This window comes from Dipodomys ordii, unplaced genomic scaffold, assembly GCF_000151885.1.
Source record: "Dipodomys ordii isolate 6190 unplaced genomic scaffold, Dord_2.0 Scaffold48, whole genome shotgun sequence".
In the NCBI taxonomy this organism is placed as follows: Eukaryota; Metazoa; Chordata; class Mammalia; order Rodentia; family Heteromyidae; genus Dipodomys; species Dipodomys ordii.
The window spans coordinates 10,719,899-10,740,260 of NW_012267264.1; the positions used below are offsets into that span (position 1 = coordinate 10,719,899).

The 20,362-nt window shown below is 39.1% G+C and overlaps 1 protein-coding gene across 1 annotated transcript in view; it reads right to left on the reverse strand.

The window, feature by feature from the left end:
- The window catches only part of Mdfic (MyoD family inhibitor domain containing), a 117,427-nt gene extending 101,330 nt beyond the window's left edge, over positions 1–16,097 (reverse strand). The window contains exons 1-3 of the mRNA XM_013019918.1: positions 16,080–16,097; positions 14,595–14,756; positions 14,133–14,306 (exon numbers count right to left, since the gene is read on the reverse strand). Of these exons, the coding sequence (XP_012875372.1) occupies positions 14,133–14,306; positions 14,595–14,756; positions 16,080–16,097 (354 nt within the window). The remainder of the gene's footprint in view (positions 1–14,132; positions 14,307–14,594; positions 14,757–16,079) is intronic.
- Positions 16,098–20,362: the final 4,265 nt, after the last annotated feature.

The window sequence follows — 20,362 nt, forward strand, 5'->3', positions numbered from 1 at the left end:
CCATATATATGTATGTATGTATAAATATTTGGCCTGTCAATCTTTTCTTTTTTTGGGGGGGGTCCGGTCGTGGGGCCTGAACTCTGGGCCTGGGTACTGTCCCTCAGCTCTTCAGCTCAAGGCTAGCGCTCTACCACTTGAGCCACAGCGCAACTTCCGGCTTTTTTCTTTTTGCTTATATGGTGCTGAGGAATCAAACCCAGGGCCTCAGGCTTGCAAGGCAAGCGCTCTACCACTGAGCCACCTTCCCAGCCCTGGCCTGTCAATCTTTTCTTACAAGAACACTAGTCGTAATAGATTGTGGCTTGCCCTAATAATATCATTATAACTCAATTACTTTATAAAATACCTTATTATAGTCTCACTAAGATATGGAAGGTTAAGACTTTAACATCTGAAGTTTTTCTAGATATATATTTATGAGCAAAGTTAAGGTCGTAACACCAATATTATGTACATATACAGAATAATACCATGTATTATCAGACTAAATATTTTTATAATAAATGCTTACAATATTGTTGGTAATATATTCTAATAATAACACTATATTTAGTAATCCATTATCTTAAAATGTCTGAGGAATATTAATTTGTGTTTATGATACAGTTGACCTAAAAGACAGCTGCATAAAAAAATTGTTCCTAAATGACTAGTCTCAATCATCACCCAACTGTCTTTATTTGCCAGGAGCAATCTATTGTTTATTGCTAGGAGCTGAGACTCAAAAGCGAAAAAATGTACAGAACCCACAGACTTAATATTTAATTGCAGAAACAGTATGGATGTTTGAAAAAGAAAGAAAAATAAATAACAATACCGCTTTGTATGTTCCAAATTCCAAATAGAAGATTATTTGTCTTCCTGGGTTCAAGGTCATATCAGCCAGCTCTGTGTTGCTTTCTAAAGAATTTAAAGAGAAAACTAACATTATTTAAAGATGCAGATAATTAGTAGACTAACATTTCAGATAGAGAAATATTTATGTATTTTTGAAGCTCTGTGGTATCAAATGGAATATTCTTCCTTTGCTTCTCAATAAGGGAGAAATGGAATATCTTTCCCAATTATTTGAGAATTTCCTTTCGATTGTAGTATTGCTGTAGTAAGGAAATGATCAGTAGCTTCAGGAATATATTCCTACTTAGTTGATCTGAATTGAGTAAATACACTGTGATTACCCAAAGACAAGGAAGAGCTGAGATTTCTCACTGTTTGAATACACATTAATATTTTTATTTACTGACATGGAGATCTTGGCGTTATTCAATTGCTTATGTCATTGTCAATAGTAGAAAGCAAGGAGAAGACAAGTTGAATTGTTTCATGTATTGAACTGTTAGCTGAAATCTCTGATAGGGTAGATGAAAAAAATGCAAATAATGCTGGTTGCAGTGGTCAAAATAATAAAAATGAAATACTTAAATTTGGAGAAAAAATTCAGCACTGAAGTTAATTCAGTTTCTCACTGCCATTTCACTATAGAAAATGTAGATTGTATGTGTGTGTGTATGTGTGTGTGAGTGTGCGTGTGCATGTAGAATCTGAAGGTTAAACCCATTTGTTTAAAGAAGTATTTCACACAAATGTTAAAGTGTCCAAGATCTAGTATCTAAGAGCCTGGACACAAACCCTGAGCCTACAAGTTACATATGCCTTAATAAATGTATTTTTCTTTATAACATAATTTACTCATGTGTAAATGGAATGCTGTGGTTTGCACGTAGGCATTTCTCCTTAAATTTATTTGCTGTAATTAGTGATAGTATAGGAAGTGGATCCTGCAGGGAGTGATGTAGTCATGGGTAGAATCCTCATGAGTAAGATTACTGATCTTAGACAAGATCTGATCTTGTCTCTGGCCCTTCTCTCCATTCCAGAAGGGAAGCCACCACATCAAGAGGTCAACTGTAAACCAGCAAGTGAATCCTTACCAGTGACAGAATCTTTGGTAACCTTGTTTATCAGATGCCAAACCTCCTGGCACCTTCAACTCTGACGTCCTGCAGCCTAGAACTGAGAGAAATAAAATTCCATTACCATACCTTGCTAAGTCTTAGTTGTTTGTCATAGCAGCACAAATGGCCTAAGAGAAGGGTTGGCAGGGTTAAAGAATGCCTGAGGAAAATGCATAGCACAAAGTTGATAATCAGTGATAGCTGTTGTTGGTAGCCAATGACTTAGAATAAGCTGTCTCTTAAACTCATCAGTAGATTAGAGTCGTCAAAGGATTTTTTAAATTTTAAAATTGTTATTGTAAATGTGATGTACAGAGGGGTTGCAGTTATGTAAGTCAGGTAATGAATACATTTCTTTTTGGACAATTTTTTAATTCTAATATAAGGACTTTACCTCAAGAAATCTTTATTAAATTGATCTCAGAAGGCCAGATGAGTTTTAAAGTTCCCTAAGTAATTCTAATTTGTAGATAGAATTGGAAAGTTTTATCCAAATAGCCCATGTGGATGTATAGTATCTTATCACTCTGTCAGTTAATTTGTATTTTATTTCTGATGATTAGCTTTACACTAAATTTTCTTTGAAACATTTTTAATATTCTTATTTTTATTATTTTCAAGGTGATATACAGAGGGGTTACAGTTACATAAGGTAATGAGTACATTTCTTGATGAACTTGTTATCCCCTCCCTCATTTTTTCCCACTTTCCCTCCTTCCAACCCCCCCCCCAAGTTGTACACATCATTTCCAACATATCATCTTCTGAGTATCACTGTTGCAGTGGTTCACCCTTGACCTTTGTCTCACCATTTTATTGTTCCCCTTACCTTTCTTAATTCAGATAAATGTATAAACAATACACAGGGTACCAAAATCAAATACAGTGACAACAGGGGATAAACCATAATGGGAAGAACACACAAAAGAAATGAGAAAGACATACTACATTAAAAACAACAACAAAGAAAAACCTCTTATGTACATGTCATGGAGTTCATTTTGTTTATTATCATTTTATATGATACATTGCTATTGAGATATTCTGCCCATCTACTAGAGATTATCCTATATGTATATGAAATATTGCAAATAAGGAAAACCATGGGACTTATGTTTCTTTGGGTCTGGCTTATTTCATTTAATATGATTTTTTCCAAGCCTTTCCATTTCCTTACAAATGAGGGATGTCATTCTTTCTGATGGAAGCACAGAATTTCATTATATAATATATATATATAAGTATATGTATATGGCATTTTTTCATCCAAAACTTTTTTAAGGAAAGCTTTCTTGATGAGCATTTAACTTCCTTTTCTACCACAGACTAGCAACTTATCACCATTACCCACATTAGCTTTAATTTTAATTAATAACCACATAATTAATGTGATTAATACAGAATTATAACCTCATATGCCAGAGACATGTTAGACACAACACAGGTGTTAGAATTCTATTTTGGAAAAAAAAAGAATGCCTGTTTAAATTGCATAATCTGGGTTGGAAACCAGATTTGTGTGACCCTGTGTGTCATTTTCAAATTTTACTTAAGTTGTGAAATAAGAATTAACTTTAGCCTTAACCTCCATAATCATCTATTTTGAGATGTTGGTTCCAGATCTATTAAAATTAGTTTAGATGTTGTGCCTCAAATTTCTGTAGAAATGGAAGTTTATTATATGTCTAACATCTTATGCCTTCCATCCTAGCAGGGTCTATAACCTCCCAAGGTTCTACTCCTTACTAAAAACCAGACAAGGTTAAGCAGCACTGTGCCTGGGATAGAAGCAGAGACTCATAGTCTCAGGTTTCTTGTGAAATCTAAATGTTGTGAAGTGTTAGGATCTGAACATTAAGACTTATTGAGGGTAAGTGAGGGTTTATTGAAAGGATGCTCTGACCCAGAGTGACCAGGACCTTGTAAGGCTTCCTCTAGGACATGCAGAACAAAGTGGGTAGGAACTGGCACTTATGGCTGCAAATCAATAAGGAGGTCAAAGAACTGCACCTCTGTGTTCACTAGAAATGTTGCATCAGCAGGCAAGAGAGTACAATTTGAACGGCAGGTCATGCTCTACTTCAGGTTTGAAGAAGAAACAAATTATAGCCAAGATTTATTAAGCAAACCTGTACTTCTTTGTGACTAAAAGGATTTCTCCCGTTTTTCTCTACAGCAACCTTAGCTACACACCAAAAACAAGTGTCAATGATGGAGTTCAGGGTGAAGAAGAATTTGGCAAGCTAATAGCATATTGTTCTAGTTTGTAGTACCTTTGTATAAGCCGATTCTCCATTTTCAAATATAATTTTTCACTACTTCATATAGAAGATCTAATGCATTATTTTTTATTTCACGGAAATATATTCTACATTCTAATACAGTTCTAGATATGCAACTGTCAAATTGCTTCGAATATTAGCAGAGACCAACAATTAACAAAATAGACCAAGTAAAAGTATGATTCAGGTATAAAAAGAAATATTCTTTTAATTAGTAATTGTTATTTGCAGATAAAGATATGAGTCCTGGTGCCAATGGCTCACACCTGTCATCCTAGCTAATCAGGAGGCTGAGATCTCAGGATTGAAGTCACTCCAGGCAGGAAAGTCTCTTATCTCTTACTAACTAAAAAAAAAAAAGAGTCAGAAGAGGAACTGAGGTTCAAGTTGTAGATTCTAGCCTTGAGTAAAAAAGCTCAGGGACAATATCCAGCCTGTGAGTTTAAGCCCCAGTACCAACATGCATGCACGCACGCACGTGCACGAGCACATATGTGCGCGCGCGCGCACACACACACACACACACACACACACACACTCACCTCCTTGGTACCTTTCTCTAGTTAGTAGCATATATAACATTTGGAATTAGGCTAAACTGGCTCTACTGCATATATGACTTTCCACTACACTGAGTACTCTAGAGTCAGAAGTAGCTGAATGTAGCTATTAGTTATTAACAAAAGTGGGATCTTAGTAAGAATTATTTCCATATACAGTTTGATTCAGTAAACATATTGGGATATAAGTTAGTTAAGATTCATTTGTTTATTAACCTGATATTTTGGGCATAGTCCCTTCATTGACATTGTCTCAAAATACAAGGCTAAGTCTTTGAACATGGCTGACAAACTTCATGTCCTCTGGTATAATTTAGGTATAAAATATACCCAAAGCCTCATACACTGAATGCTTGGTCTCCACCTGGTGGTATTATGAAGTGATAACTGGATCATGAAGATGCTATCCATATCAGTAGATGAATCCATTGACTTTTGAACCTCTAGTCAGGTCTAGTTGGAGGAAGTAGTCACTAGAGGTTTGTTCTCTCCTTCTTACCTTTCTGCTCTCCCTTTTTCTTTCTGCCTCAAGTGGGCAGCTTTATTTTTCCTTGGCTTTCTACAATGATGATTCTGTCTTTCCATCTGCCTGAAAACAATGGGCCATCCAAGCATGAACTGAAAGCTCTGAAATTGGGAGCCACAATACACCTTTCCACTTTAAGTTGATTTTCTTAGGTATTTTGTCATAGCAACTGAATGTTAACTAATACATTCTCAAGCAGTAGATACATTGGCAAAACATTCATGAAAAAACACCAAGACAAATGCAGTACAAATTCAAAATAGTAATTCAAAATAAGGGGTAGCATTGCCAAAAACACATCGTATTCATAGACTGCTTTATTAAATGGCAATTCTTTTGTACAACTACTTAAAGATGATAAAATAAATAAAAATAGACATTTTAAAAAATCATAGAAAGGAATAGGGAGTTGAATGTTTCAGAATATACCCATATTCAGGTCATATTATTCAGGCTAGATCCATGAATGTGAACGATGTCATCCCATCTGACAGAGGTAAATTTAAAGAAAAAGGTGTTCAAGATGTCTTTATGATCTAGTACACAGCAAGCTTGATGGTAGATTAGAGAACAATATGTATAACTTTCTTGGAAAAGTATGTTTAACATTATAAAAGTCCCTTGCATAAAATTCAGCACAAATAGGTATTGACCAAATGTTAACTTTTTTATCTCCCATTGAGATTTAACAAATGTTTTTTTAACAAATGTAAGGGGGGAAAAACAGTTGAATTTTTATAGTACATTCTTAAATCAGAAGAGAAACTTCCACTAATTAGATATATAAGGAACACTTTGACAAACTCCTTTTCTCTCTGCTTTTAGTATGGAAAATTGTGCTTGATTTTGCTACTAATCTCTATTTCTTGTATCTTTCTGCCTCCATTGTTGTTTCAGTGTCATAAGCTATTTCAAATTATTTTTCCAAATCTTGACAAATATTTCTTATTAAAAATGCTCATTCAGTGCATTATTTTTGTTTCTGGTATTTAGAGAGGAAGTATGTAGTGTTTGATGTGGGAAAATTGTGCTAGTTTTGTGCTTTTCTGCATAATACTCATTTTTACCACCAGTATCTTGATAGAACTGTGACAAAACACTTTTAGATAAAAATCACCTTAACTCTTTCTGTGATATTACCACTAGACAGTCTTGTGTTTTATCAGAAAGTATATAACGTATAGTTCCATATTATTAGTGAAATCTTGTGGAAAGAGAAAGCAGTACGCATCTTGAATAAACCTGAAATATAAACTATCTTTAAACACATGTATAGCACACATTAAGAGCCTGCACTTTAGACTTAGACACACTGAGTTTGTTTTGCACTTACTAATTGCAGGGATGGGGTGTTTCAGTCTCTCTGAGTCTCATCTCTACAATGTGAGAAATGACACCTACCTCATGGTATTCTTCTGAGGATGAAATCATTGTACAAGACACGTAGCAGCTATCCAAAATAGAATTATTTGAATTAATACCAATTTTGCTGTTTACTTTATAGAAAGGTTAATGTGCTGGCATTCACTATTAAAGAGAAATGGCTCATCTAAAATTAATAATTTTGACAAAGATTATTGTACATCAACTTCCATATTTCTTAGTGTCCTTCAAGCTCATACTAACACAAGCAGGTATAGGACATGCCAGAATAGAGTCCAACCAAACCCAATGATAAAAATAGAGAGAGAAAGACTAGGAGGCTAAACTTAAGAGAAAGGACAAGGAGTGGTATGAAAATATAGGAATGAAAAATAAGCGTTCCACTTTAAGAGAGAGGGAGGTATGTTATTTACTAAGGAGATGAATCTGTGCCATCTTAAACTTGTAGGGGCACATGACCATTCAAGGGGAAGTGGCAGCATTTGTTAGGAGGTCAGCCAGATGGGTAGGCTAGTATAGGCCTGACTAGGCAGTGGTGGGAGCAAGTCATCTCCCACCAAGAGAATTATGTGTGAGAAAAGTAGATTCAGTCATTGCAGGGACTCAGATAGTTAAGCAGAAATCCAGGTTTCAAGTCAAGGTACCAATGACATCCTAGGTTCAGATGTCATCATGTAATATTTTCTCTTTTTCCTCCATGAAAGGACTAAATCTGTCTAGTATAAAGATCAATGCCCTCTACCACAAAAACAAAAGTGTTCACAAAAGGGAGAAAGCCTGATAGCTCACCATGTGGTACAAGATCTAGAGACACAAGGTAAAAAATTTAAAAGCATCAAGAGTGCATCTCACGTAAGAAAATGTGACACAGTTTTACTCATTTAAGATTTTATACAGTTGGCAAACACTAAGGTTACACTGATTAATTTTCTATGCTTTCTAATGCCTACTATCTTTTTCCAGAAGTCTCCTAATCATGGAATCAGTTTTTAAATCTCCAATTCTCAAATCCCTACATGGAATATGTGAGGAGCTAGATCAACATTAGTAAGCAAGAGTTAACAACACCTGAAACCGGTGGGATGGTGAATCTCCATGTTCGTTGAATGTCTATATGTGGAAGATAAATAAATACAACTCTTAGTCACCTGAAAGATTATCTTCTGTCTAAAATTTTTTGTGTGTTTATAACCTGACATTGATAAAAAATCTCCATGAGAAACATGTTTATTATACCTAGTGACTAGAATAGAAAGCCCAGTTCTCCGGCAAAAATAGAGCTACAGAGATGATGGATGTCTAGACCAGGGTGAAACGTCTATTAAACTAGTCAGAGTTGACACTCTGTTCCAGCACATAATGTTTGACACTCCTTGCAGATTGCCAAAGTGATTATGTGCTCAAGAGCGAATCCATGCAGACGAATCAACCTTTCACTAAAGAAAAGAGAGACCATTGTTTTAGAGTTATTCAAAGTTAAGCTTTCAAACAAGCATAGTTTATACTGATAAAAACCAGGACGCTTTCAGAATTGAGGTTTAATAAATAAATGAATGCGCACAAGTTTTGAGTGTTTTTATGCTAGAATAACAAGATTTCATAAAAGCTTACAGAAGAATGAGATAGAGACCTTAACCAAGATTCACAAACTAAAGAAAATGCTTTCATCTCAGTGCAGAGATAGTAAACAGAGATGCCAAAAAAGCAGAACATGTCGATCAAAAATGAGAAATAATAGCTTTCCTATTGCAACAATATTCATTAACTCCTCTTTCTCTCACATAACTAAAATGTTACCTTCTAAGCCATATTAAGCATTAGTGAAAAATCAACAAATAAACATCAAACAGTATTCTTCCCCTCCTCTTGGTCAGAGAGCAGTCATAGGCAAGAGGAAGAAAGTAGCAGTTTTTGAGGCTCCTGAATTTTGTAGACCTGGATGGATGCTGAGTTCAGGAGCCAAGAGCCTGAGAAAGTGGCGCAGAGTTCTGACAACAGCTTTGTTTCCAAGAAGATGATGGGGAAGATAGTACCTCACTTCTACCTTGAATCTATCACTGCTATCCTATCTTCCTGGGCTTAAAAAATCAGAGTATAAATCCTTTGTGCCAATACAATAAGAAAGAATCATAGCAATTTTATTTAAACAAATGAAAACTATATTGTCATTTACCTAGAGAGTTGTATTTTCAACCATTTTAGCATGTGTTTCCTACTACTATATTGGAAAAAAATGATGAACTCAAGCACGAAAATATGAAGAGCTGAGGATAAGATAGCATATTGTAATCATGTCTAAATTATCTATGATTTTTTAATGCATGCTTTCTCAACTGACAAAAGCCAACGAACATTTTTTTTACAATCACAAAAACACTATGCATCTGACAATAACAAAGGTTATTAGCTTGCAAAATCCACAAACACATATTTTACACTGGGAACATTTTTTGGCTAGTAGAAAGGAGAAAACTGTAAATGCAGAACAATGCCATGACACAACATGCTGTATTGATGATTTATACATAAAACTAGCACTCTTGGGCAAGTCATACATTTGTGCTCACCAAATAAGTAAGCCATATTGTGCATTTTCTGTGGATGGTGTAATGTAAGCACTTTCCATAGTTGACATCATTTTATCTTCAGAACATTTGAAAATAGACACTACTGTTTAACAGATAACAAAACAGCTGTAGGAAGATGAAATAATTTAGGCAGTGTGTTAAATCTTACTAATAAAATAAGTGGTTCAAACTAAGATCTGAATGGGAACAATTCCAGTGTGATTCCTTCTAGCAGCAAATCTTCTTCTAGCCTTCCCATTGGCTATTAGGCTTGTACATTACAAAATGGTCCCAAAGGTCTAGGCACAGAAATTAGCCAAGAATCTTGGTCCATTTAAAGTTTTTTTTTTTAACTCAAAGAATACTAAAAAGGCTTCAGTTGTGTCTAAATCAAATGATCACTTGGGTCTATGTAAATAATTCATGATCTGGTAAGCACTGGACACATGTAAAATCTAGACTATACTGGAGTAGCAAATGTCTGTGTTTGTATTTCAGAGACTGTGGAAACATTTGGTCTCACTTTCACATTATTTTTGCCCTCCAAAATGGATTCTATTTCACTGGTCTACATTACAGCTTTCTAAATATTTCTTATTTCTGAATATTTCTTATTCTGGAACACTAAGAAATAATGTCTATCAGAAGATTTAATCTTCTTTTGACCAAATCTTACTGGTAAATATGAATGTATCTTTTATTCATGCTGTTGAATGAAAGCTCCTGCCTGGATATGCATGGTTTAAAATATTTTGAATAATGTTCACTATGGTAACAATATAGTTGAACTTCCTGTTATTTGACACTAAAATGTTAACTAGAGGGTGAAATATAGTTCCATAGACTGGAACATTTTAGTATTAATGAACAGGAAAATTAGCACAGCCTCAAATGTATCTTGTTTTTATTTTAGTATTTATTAGAGATTAGAATATAGTATTTAACATATTTGTGAATAAATGCATTTTAGCATCATAGTTTTAAATCAAATATTTACTTTTTATATACATTTTTGTAAAAGCATTTATTACAATAAACTCCATTTGAAATCCAATGTGTTGTAAAAGGTTGGTATGTATAATGGAGTCTAATCACAGCTACTTGCATTCACTTTTTTTTCAAGGTGCAGAGCTCCAGATAATTACATGGTAATACATTCATATATCATGGATTTTTAAGAGACTTTCAAATACTTTATAATTTTGTTGATATGAGAATCCTCAAACATTATAGACATATATATTCACTCTTTTCCTACTCAGTGTAATAAAAAACATCTATCAGAAGGGACAAAATTCAGTGTCATTTGGATTTCCTTGAATTTAAACTCAGAATGAAAAGAATTTATGAGCTGGGAAGTTGGCTCAGTAGTAGAGTGCTTGACTCACATGCATGCGGCCCTGAGTTTGATTTCTCAGCATCACATAAGCAGAAAAAAGCTGGAAGTGGTGCTATGGCTCAAGTGGTAGTGTGTTAGCCTTGAGCTGAAGAGTTGAGGGACAGCGCCCAGGCCCAGAGTTCAGGCCCCACAACCGACAAAAAAAAAAAAAAAGAATTCAATTAACTTTGAATACTTTCCAAACTTTTAAACATTACTCTTATCTATTACAGAAACTACTACATTTGTTCTCAGTACAATAAAGTTAAGGACAAGAGGAGCATAAAACTCATTGGCGCAATTTCCTAATTCATAAAATTAAGGTAATTGGACTCCAAAATTTCCAAGAGACTTTTCTTCTAGGCAAATCTAGAAAGTTTCTTCTCCCAAAAGGAACCACACATTATCTTATCCTTCATCTTGCTTTATCCTTCATCTTGTTTTGGCTGTTAAGATTGTCTTGCTCAAAAACACACTAAATTACAAAAATAATTCAGACAAAACGTTTCTATGGTCATTGCATAAATCACTAGCATTATTTAGATGGAAATATGCCTTTGCTTTCATATTTACTGCAGTTCCTTACTTCATCTGTTTTAAGGTGAAATTATTCCAGAAGCCACTTTTTGAAAGGTTGGAATATTGGAATCTTTATTATAACGTTAGCAGGCTGTAGGCAGCCAGTTGTTACATAGGCCTGGAGTCCCCAAATACACTTAACACAGTTAGGAAACAGGCTAGAGCAAAAGAAACAACAAAAACAATACCAACAAACCAATTCAGCTCTGATGGCTTGCTGAATTGAGATGCCATGATGACTGGAGTTGAGCTAGAAGACAGGACATAGGACGAACCATGGAGACATGTGGTATGGCGTTTGAGCTAGTCTGAGCAGGGGACAGGTCCATAGGAAATCCCCAGTCCCAGGCCCTGGACTGACTGATTCAGCAACCTACCAGCCATGTGCCTATCCCTGCCTCCAGGGTTCTGGGCATGCCCATCACAGGAGAGGTGGGGGCATTTCATTCCCTCAGCATGAAGACAAGATGCCAGACCCTACAATCTACCATGTGGCCAATATGGCCCTGGCCAGACATGACCTCCTTACTGTAAGGTTTTAGGCAAGGAAATAACATGCAGGAGGAGGTAAAGGTGAATAAAAGACAAGTTTATTGTACGCTCCCAGGTGAACTCCCTGGTTGGGATCAGAGAGGGCTCACAGAGTCTGGTTGTATGGTTTATATGGCTGGGGTCAGCAGGAACTTTTAGCATGTAACCTGTTTTGCAAGTTTGAGTGGTTTCAGGCCAGTGCTTTTGAAGAATGATTGGAACGGATGGTGTATAAAGAAGTGGCTTTTCTCAGCTGCCTCTGCCCTCCAGCGGCCTGACATTCCAGCATTTTTGTTTTGATAATAGGGTGACAATAGTCATCTGGCTACTTCCTGCTGGACAGGGATGTCATGGAGCTGTATGCCAGTTGGCTAGGATACCTGAGGGGTCGTTGGCAGGTGAATGTATGGGTGGAGAAGAAGAAGCTGATTAACCATCCCGTTGGTTATTTCTTGGATGCAGTTCTGGATGAACCTCAAGAGGCATGGGGAAAATAAAAAGAAAAGACAAATTAAAATTAATGGGCCTACTAAGAGTAGTAACCACCCAGCAAGGGATCCATGGAACCAGTCCAGAATAGGTCCCCCAGATTGCTGATGGTTGAGCTCCTTTTTTTCTTATTTAGGGCCTCAATAGTTTGTGCTACCAGTCCTGACTCATTGATGTAATAGCAACATTGTTCCCGCAAGAAAATAAGTTGATGTTAGGCGAATTGAACCCCAAGATAGGGATTCAGATGGTTTTTCTTTCTTGCTATTGTTTCTAACATAATTAAAGATTATTTCTCCATTGCTTTTTATGTCCCTCCCCAATGGTACAACCCCTGTTTTCACTGTATTTAATGCTGGTATAATTTGTGGAGAGGAAGGAAAAAACAAATTGTTTAAATAGGCATACAGGTAGAGCCATAGCAACCATGAGATGTACAAGTCGTTATGTCGAAAAACAAACTTTACAACTTTGGCTGGTGGGGGGAAATGATGGGAAGGGATAAGAAGGGGAAAAAAAGGAGGAGGCAACAATGCTTGATAAGAAAGGTACTCATTGCCTTGCTCATGCAATTGTAACCCCCCTCTGTACGGTATTTTCACAATAAAAAAAACTTATTAATAAAAAAAGATCAAAAAAAAAAGAAAAAGAATAGGCAGGTCCCACCCTTTTCAGCCATTAGGAGGTCCATGGCTTGGAGCAATCTGTGCCAGGAAGGTTAGTTGGCACTGGAGTGAGGCTAGAGATACCAATGTGAATTTCATGGCTACCTGGGGTTTAACTGAAAGTTCCTGAGCTGAGACTAGGCTGTGTCCTAGGGCCAAAGACACCTGTTGTGCTATTGGGAAATAAAGGCCAAGCCGTTATCAGCTTGACAGGAAGAAGGGAGGCCAAAATGAGGAATAATTTCTGAAAGTAAAAATAAAGCTATAACTCCTGACATCTCTTTGGGAGTTGGCAAGGCCTCAACTCACCTCATGAAGGTGTCTACTAGGACAAGAAGGTACCTCATCCTTTTGTGGGTGGCCATATGGGTGATATCCACCTGCCAGCCTTGTCCAGGCAAATAGCCCTGCATTTGGTGGGTTATAAAGGCTGGCCTGAGTTCCCCTTGAGGGGTGGTGGTGGAGCATGTAAAACATCCCTGAGAGGCAGACTCAATTATGGTGGAAAGCTGAGGGTGATAATAATCTTATAAATGCGTTAGAAACACATGCATGAAAGGAAAAAACATTAAAATACATATCTAACATCACATTATCTGACCTTTTCCGCTTGACTCATACATATACTACATATTGCAAATAAGGGAAACCATGGGACCTGTGTTTCTTTGGGCCTGACTTACTTCACTTAATATAATTTTTTCCAAGTTTTTCCATTTCCTAACAAATGGGGCAATGCCATTCTTTCTGATGGAGGCATAGAATTCCATTGTGTATATATACCACATTTTCTTGATCCATTCATCTACTGAAGGGCATCTGAGTTGCTTCCATATCTTAGCTATGGTAAATAATGCTGCAATAAACATAGTTGTGCTGGTAGCTTTAATTTCACTATATTTGATGTCAGTATAACTTGTGGAGGAGATGGGGAAAAACAAGTTGTTTAAGGATTCAGGTGGACCTGTTGCAACAATGAGAAGTGCAAATTGTCATGTCAAAAACGAGCTTTACAATGTCGGTGGGGGGGGGAGTGGGGGAAGGATTGGGTGGGTAGGGAGGGGGGAGGCTGGGAAGGGAGCTGATGGGTAAACAAAAGAGGAGGCTGCAATGCTTGGTAAGAAATGTACGCATTATCCTGCCCACGTAATTGTAACCCCTCTGTACAGTATGTTCACAAATAAAATAAAATAAAATAAAAACTGAAACAGTGCCTTGGGCCCAATATGAAGTGTGGCATGAACCTGCTGAATGAAGGTTGTAGTCTGGGCCAGAGGCAAGGCCAACTTATTTCCCACAAGGATCCATCCCTGTTCTCCATCCCTGCCACCCTTCTCATAGAGAAGAGTTTTTTCAGACGGGGAATACTGAGGAGTTGAATCTGGGACCTATAAAAATAAAATGGGGGCCAAAGCCACTGACTGTTGAGTGAGCTGGCATGCCACTGCATTGGCCTTATTGTTACATCGGGAAACAAGTGAATCATCTGTCTAATGTCCTTTACAATGGACGATAGCCACAGCAGATGGGTGGGAAAGGGCCTGAATTCATTTTAAAATAAGGTGGGCACTAACAATAGGGTTCCCTTTTGTAGAAAAGAGCCCCAGTTCTTTCCAGATTGCCATGTGACAATGGACAATGAGGCAGGCATATTTAGAGTCAGTATAAATAGTTACCCTTTTCCCTTTTGCCAAGTAGAGGGACCTAATGAGGGCCAGTAGTTCGGCCTTTGGGGACATTGTTCCCTTAGGGAGGCGCTGGGCCTCCAATACCTCCCCTCCTTTGGAAACAATCGCATAGGAGGCTGTCTCTTTCCATATGGATCCACCAGGGAGCTGCTATCCACAAACAGAACCAGATCAGAGTCAGGGATGGTCTGGTCAGTAAGTCCAGCCAGGGAGGCAAGGGACTCCACTAATTCAGGGCATGAGTGTTCAGACAAGGAGGGATCAGCTAGGGAAGTGGAGGGAAGAAGAGTATCAGAATGAGCTTAGGGGATTGAAAAAGTGAAACACTTGGGTTTTCAATAAATAGGAGATGAATCTCCTGCAAGCGAGAAAGAGACAGAAGGTCTAGGGTACGATGGCCTAGTAAGTCCTGAAGAAAGGCACATTTAGTGGGGACCCCAAGGTTAACTTAAGGGCCTCCTTGGCTAGGGTTTGAAACTGCCCATTTTTTCCTTTGACTTGTAGAACTAGGTTATCTCAGAACTGTCACAAGTCACCACTTGGGTGGAGAAGTTTGCTAGATTTTAAGGCTAAGAGCAGGGCTGGGTCTCATTCCTCTTCTACCTTCATTGCATATATCAGGCACGTAAGAGGGCCCGTTGCCAGTGGCTAGGAGGGAATTCCATCAATTCCCATAACTGAGACCTGGGAAGGAACTAAGAGGATTGAGTAGGAAGGGAGGACCAAATAGGTAGACGCCGTATCAGCCACAAAGGAAATGGCCTTACCCGCTACCTGGATCTTTACCCTAGCCTGGACAAGGGTGATCAGTTGGTGAAGCAGGGCATCCTTGGTCTTCAGCGGACAGGCCCAGGACCGAAAGCAGCAAGTCAGGGAAGGGAAGGACTGTACCTCCATGGCTAGGCACAGAGGGGCAGTTGGGCTTCCAGTGTCCCTTTTGATTACACAGCGGACATGGTGCCTGGGGAGGACGAGGTTTAGGGCATGGCTTGCCCAGTGCCCCTCCTGGCTGCACTTGAAGCAGGGTCCAGGTGGTGATGCTTTTCTCCAGAGCTGCACATTGTAGAGGGCCTTAGGGCAGAGACCAGAGCTTGGGCTTGGTAGGCCAAGCGCCTTTTGGTGAAAGCAGGCTTCACTAACAGCCTTTTCCTGTTCCTCACGGGCCTGGAAAACTTTAAAGGCCCTGTTTACCAGGTCATAGAGTAGAGCTTGAGGGCCATCCTCAGCCTTTTTAAGTTTTTTTTTTCTTTATGTCTGGGGCTAACTGCAAAATGAAATGAGAGGCCAAAAAGCTTGCCCCAGCTGGAAAGGTGGGGTCCAAGAGGGTATACTTGGTCACGGCCTCAGTAAGTCTAGCTAGAAAGGCAGCAGGGGATTCATCCCAAAGTTGAGTAATTTCCTGCAGTTTGTCAAAGTTAACAACCTTATGGGAGGCCACCTGTAAGCCAGCCAAAAGGCACTGACTCATCTTACCTGTTCACATGTGGCCATTGCGACCCTCAGCTGTGTCTATCTGATATTGCCAGTGTGGGTCCTGTCTAGGGACTGCCTCAGTTCCCATGGGCAAGGTAACATCTGTAAGATGGATTTCGCCCCCATGAGCCTGGACAGCCTGATAGACTCATTCATGCTCCTCTACGGTAAGAGTGGAGGAGCGTATAACATGGAGGCCATGCCAGGTAAGATCATAGGCCTGGGTCAGATAATGAAACTCCCTGACAGAGGTGGGCAGTTCATTGGAGAAAGACCCCAAGCCAGTCTCAATCTGAGATAGGTCCCCTAATGAAAAGGGAACATGGACTCTCACCAGGCCTCTGCCCCAGCCTCCTCATGCAAGGGAAGCAAATGTTCTGCCTAGTTAGTCTGGGCACGAGTATGGCCAGCAACAGGGGAAGAGAGACCTAAGGACAGAGCAGGCACAGGGGTTTGTGGATTAGGTCCTAATGTGGGGTTAGGTGGCAAATAAGGTGGGGGAAGTACGTACCACAGGTGGGAAAGATAACTGCAAGTCAAGAGGGTCAGGAGAGGAAGAGAAAGGGGGAGAGTTTTTGGGGAGATCTTGCCGCATGAGCAAGATTTGAGATGGGGGCAGAAGAGACAGAGGGAGGGACGGGAGCATGAGTAGAATAATCCCTAGACACAAGGAATTTCAGCCCACTTTTCCATCCGCTCACAGAAATTGCGGAGATTGGTTAATATATTGAAATTGAACGTCCCATTTTCAGGCCAGGGTAACTGGTTATCGAGCTGGTGCATAGGCCATTCTCTGTTCGGCCTAGAGGTTTGAGGTCAGCCAATAAGCAACCCAAAGGAGTATGTGGGTCCAGTTTGGAATTTTTGTTTCCCATGGTGCCCAGGCAACTTGGGGTAAAAAAACTAAGGCTTGAAGAAGGCATCCTTGTCTTAGCCAAAGAGTTACCAAAAACGGGGACAACAGAGAAGACCAGGCATCGCTGATTGTTCTCAGCCCAAGGCCAAAGGCAGGGGTGGCAGGGGAGACTTGGGCATGAACTCATGACTTTTAAGGAAATAAGAAGAGCCAAGTTCCCTGAAAGCAAGACAGGACCCTGAGACAAAAGGTAGGGACTCACCCAATCTGAATACTGTGGATGTACAGAAGGCCAGGCTGAGGTCCTGGTCCAATGACAGACAGACAGACAGACAGACAGAGACAGAGAAAGACAGAGACAGAGAGAGAGAGAGAGAGAGAGAGAGAGAGAGAGAGAGAGGCCTCCACTGGGTTTACACAGATAACCAGTAATACCCCAAGCCACTAGGTGGCTGTCCATGGGCTATGCACTGCTTACATAAGCAAAGGCCACAAGGTCTTTTCAAGTCCCTGTTCAGCCCAAAGTAAGCTCAGTGGGCTCTGTGCTCTCTATGGAGGAGACCTCAGGCAAGGAGGAAGGGAGGAGAGAGGCCAAGAAGGGGCAGTGCCCATCGATCACCCTACAGCAAAGTGAAGCACTACCACCTTCCTGGGTTTCGGCACCAGATATAAGGTTTTAGGTGAGGAAAGGACATGAAGGAGGAGGTAAAGGTGAATAAAATTTGGTGGGGTATGCTCCCAGGCAAATTCCCTGGTCAGGATCAGAGAGGTCACACAGAGTCTGGTTGTGGCAGTGTTTATATGGCCAGGGTTAGCAGGAACTTTTAGCAAATAACTTGTTTTGCAAGTTTGAGCAGTTTCGGGCCAGTGCCCCCAAGAACTATTGGGACAGGTGATGTATAAGGAAGTGGCTTTTCTCAGCTGCCTCTACCCTCCAGCGGTCTGACACTTGAATTCTTGGGTAGGTATGTTGATATTGTGTGTGGTTCTGACTTTATATTGTGTCAATATTGCTGGCATAATGCTGTGCACCCACAATCCAAACAACTTTGAAAGTATAGGTAAAACGATTATGTTCTAAGGTCAGTCTGGGCAGAAGTTTAACAACCCATCTTACAATAAAATTTAAAAACATACTTAGGGAATGGCTCTACTGGTAGAGTACTTGCCTAGTAAACAGGGCTTGAGTTTTATCCTCAGTACCTAATATACTCAGAAACAAAAGTGCCAATATCCCTCTGTTTTTTGTAGGATGGGATTTTTTTCCATCTCTTGATCAATTGCTTGATGCTCCTTACATGCTTATTTTTAGGAAGGAGGGAGAGAGGGAAGGAAAGAAGCAAGGAAAGAGGAAAGGAAGAAGGAAACAAGGTAGCAAGGAAAGAAGAAAGGTAGGAAGGAAGGAAGGGAGAAAACTACAAAATTTTCACAGATTTCCTGTGAAAAAATGATAATTGTTTAAGGTGCAAAGATGACATGTAGATTGTTTGTGTATGCCATTTGTGTGTACATTTATGCACATATTGCATGTGTATTCATTTTGAAAAGACAAGGGAAAAGAAGAACTACAAAAACAAAATCATTCTTTCTCTCAAACCTTTCCAAATTCAGCTTTGAAATGTCATGATGTGTACCTGATAACTTTCCCTTTCTCAGTCTCATGACTACTGCATGAAACATACTTACAAAAATAATCAAGGCAATTTCCATACTTACTCTAACTATTTAGAGCAGTTGTTCTCAACCCTGGCAGCACATTAGAATCATTTGGAAAGCTTTTAAATTTTTTCTGAGCCTCACCTCAGATCAATTAAAATCCAATACTGGGTGGGTCCAGGTATTCCAACTGTTTTAAAAGCTCCCAGAGGGATTCTAATGTTCACTAGGGTTGAGAGCATTGATTTAGAGTAAACCCTATTATGCAGTGCACTAGGAAATATGCATTTACATTTTAAGTGAGAACTGTGTTTTTAAAAAAAGAGAGTTTGAAATCATCTTACAAAACTTATGATATATTCTCTCCATTCTTCAATTATGACCCTAACCAGAAATCAAAAGCACCTGAAATCATGCTGAGCTTGAGTCCAGTCCTTGATGTGTGCTGACCCTCTTCCCACGGAGCCCATCTCACCAGGTAAGATCCAGAGAACCAATCCACCTTGTCTAGCATGGGCTTTTCTTAAGTTCGCTCCCTCCTTCTGTATGAATTAGTTAAATTGACGTTTAAAAAAAGTAAAATGTAACATTCATGTGATATATATATTGAAGCTCCTTAGATTGCAAATTGTTATTTCCTCGGCCAAAGGAAGCAGGGACAGTTTTTGGGCATGAACACAAACACACACACACACACACACACACACACACACTCACACACACACACACACACAGAGTTCATTTTAAAATCCTGTTATTTGGGTATTGTACCAGTCCAAAGTGAAATATGACCTGCAGTTCTGAGGTCTCTCCCAGAATTGATTATCACCAGGTGTATTCAAAACCATTAATTGTCTCTGAAGGGAGCAATAGGAGAATTCCCCAGAATCCTGTTATTTGAAGGAGAGACACCAAGCGCCGTGTTTGCTGCTTCAGCGGGTTCCTATGGCAAGGTATTCATGTTGTGCTTCAACTATGAAGCTTGAAAGAATAACTTGGGCTGAGAACTTTGTTGTTCGTGCATGAATGCACTGAAGGCCTTTTAAAGAGGTTGTTTGAATTACATGTATGTTAAACAGCTTCAGAAGAACCGTTTCCACTTTCAGGTTTTTGCACAATAAAACCTGAATTGCACTTTTGACTACTGAGCTAAGTCTTTTAACTTGCTTTTTCCCAAAATAATAAATCCCCCTAATGATGATGATAACTGCTCTGTCACACATTGACACAGTCTATTTCTTCATCCCCTGTGTCATTAAAAGATGTGACTGCCTTATTTATGATGATTAATAATGATGAAATATGCATGAAGAAATAAATTATACAAATGCTGCACTATACTATAGAGGGAGAGAGACAAATTGCCAGGCCCTGATTACCTGCACCCCACTACCCCACCCCCAAAAAATGGACAGAATTCTTCTCTCCTGATGGTTTTCCTATGGGGTCAGAAACTTAGGAAGTAGGATATGAGAAAGTTTGAAAAGTCTTGTGACAGGCTTAAATTCATTTTTAATTGTTTTGTAAAACTCCACTTCCCCACCCAATCCCCAGCTTTTGCTGTTGCCTTTGTTTGACATTGTTTAAGGCATCCTAGAATGCCTGAGTCATCTGACAGAATGTGTCAAACGTTTTTGTCTCAGTTGAAGGGAACACCAGACACTCTCCTGGCATGTCTCTGAATATCCATAACTTAGCAATGTGGGGAATGTGTACCATCAGGTTAAGTCAAGGAGTTCATCTATAGCAAACTCTGTACGTGGATGCGAAA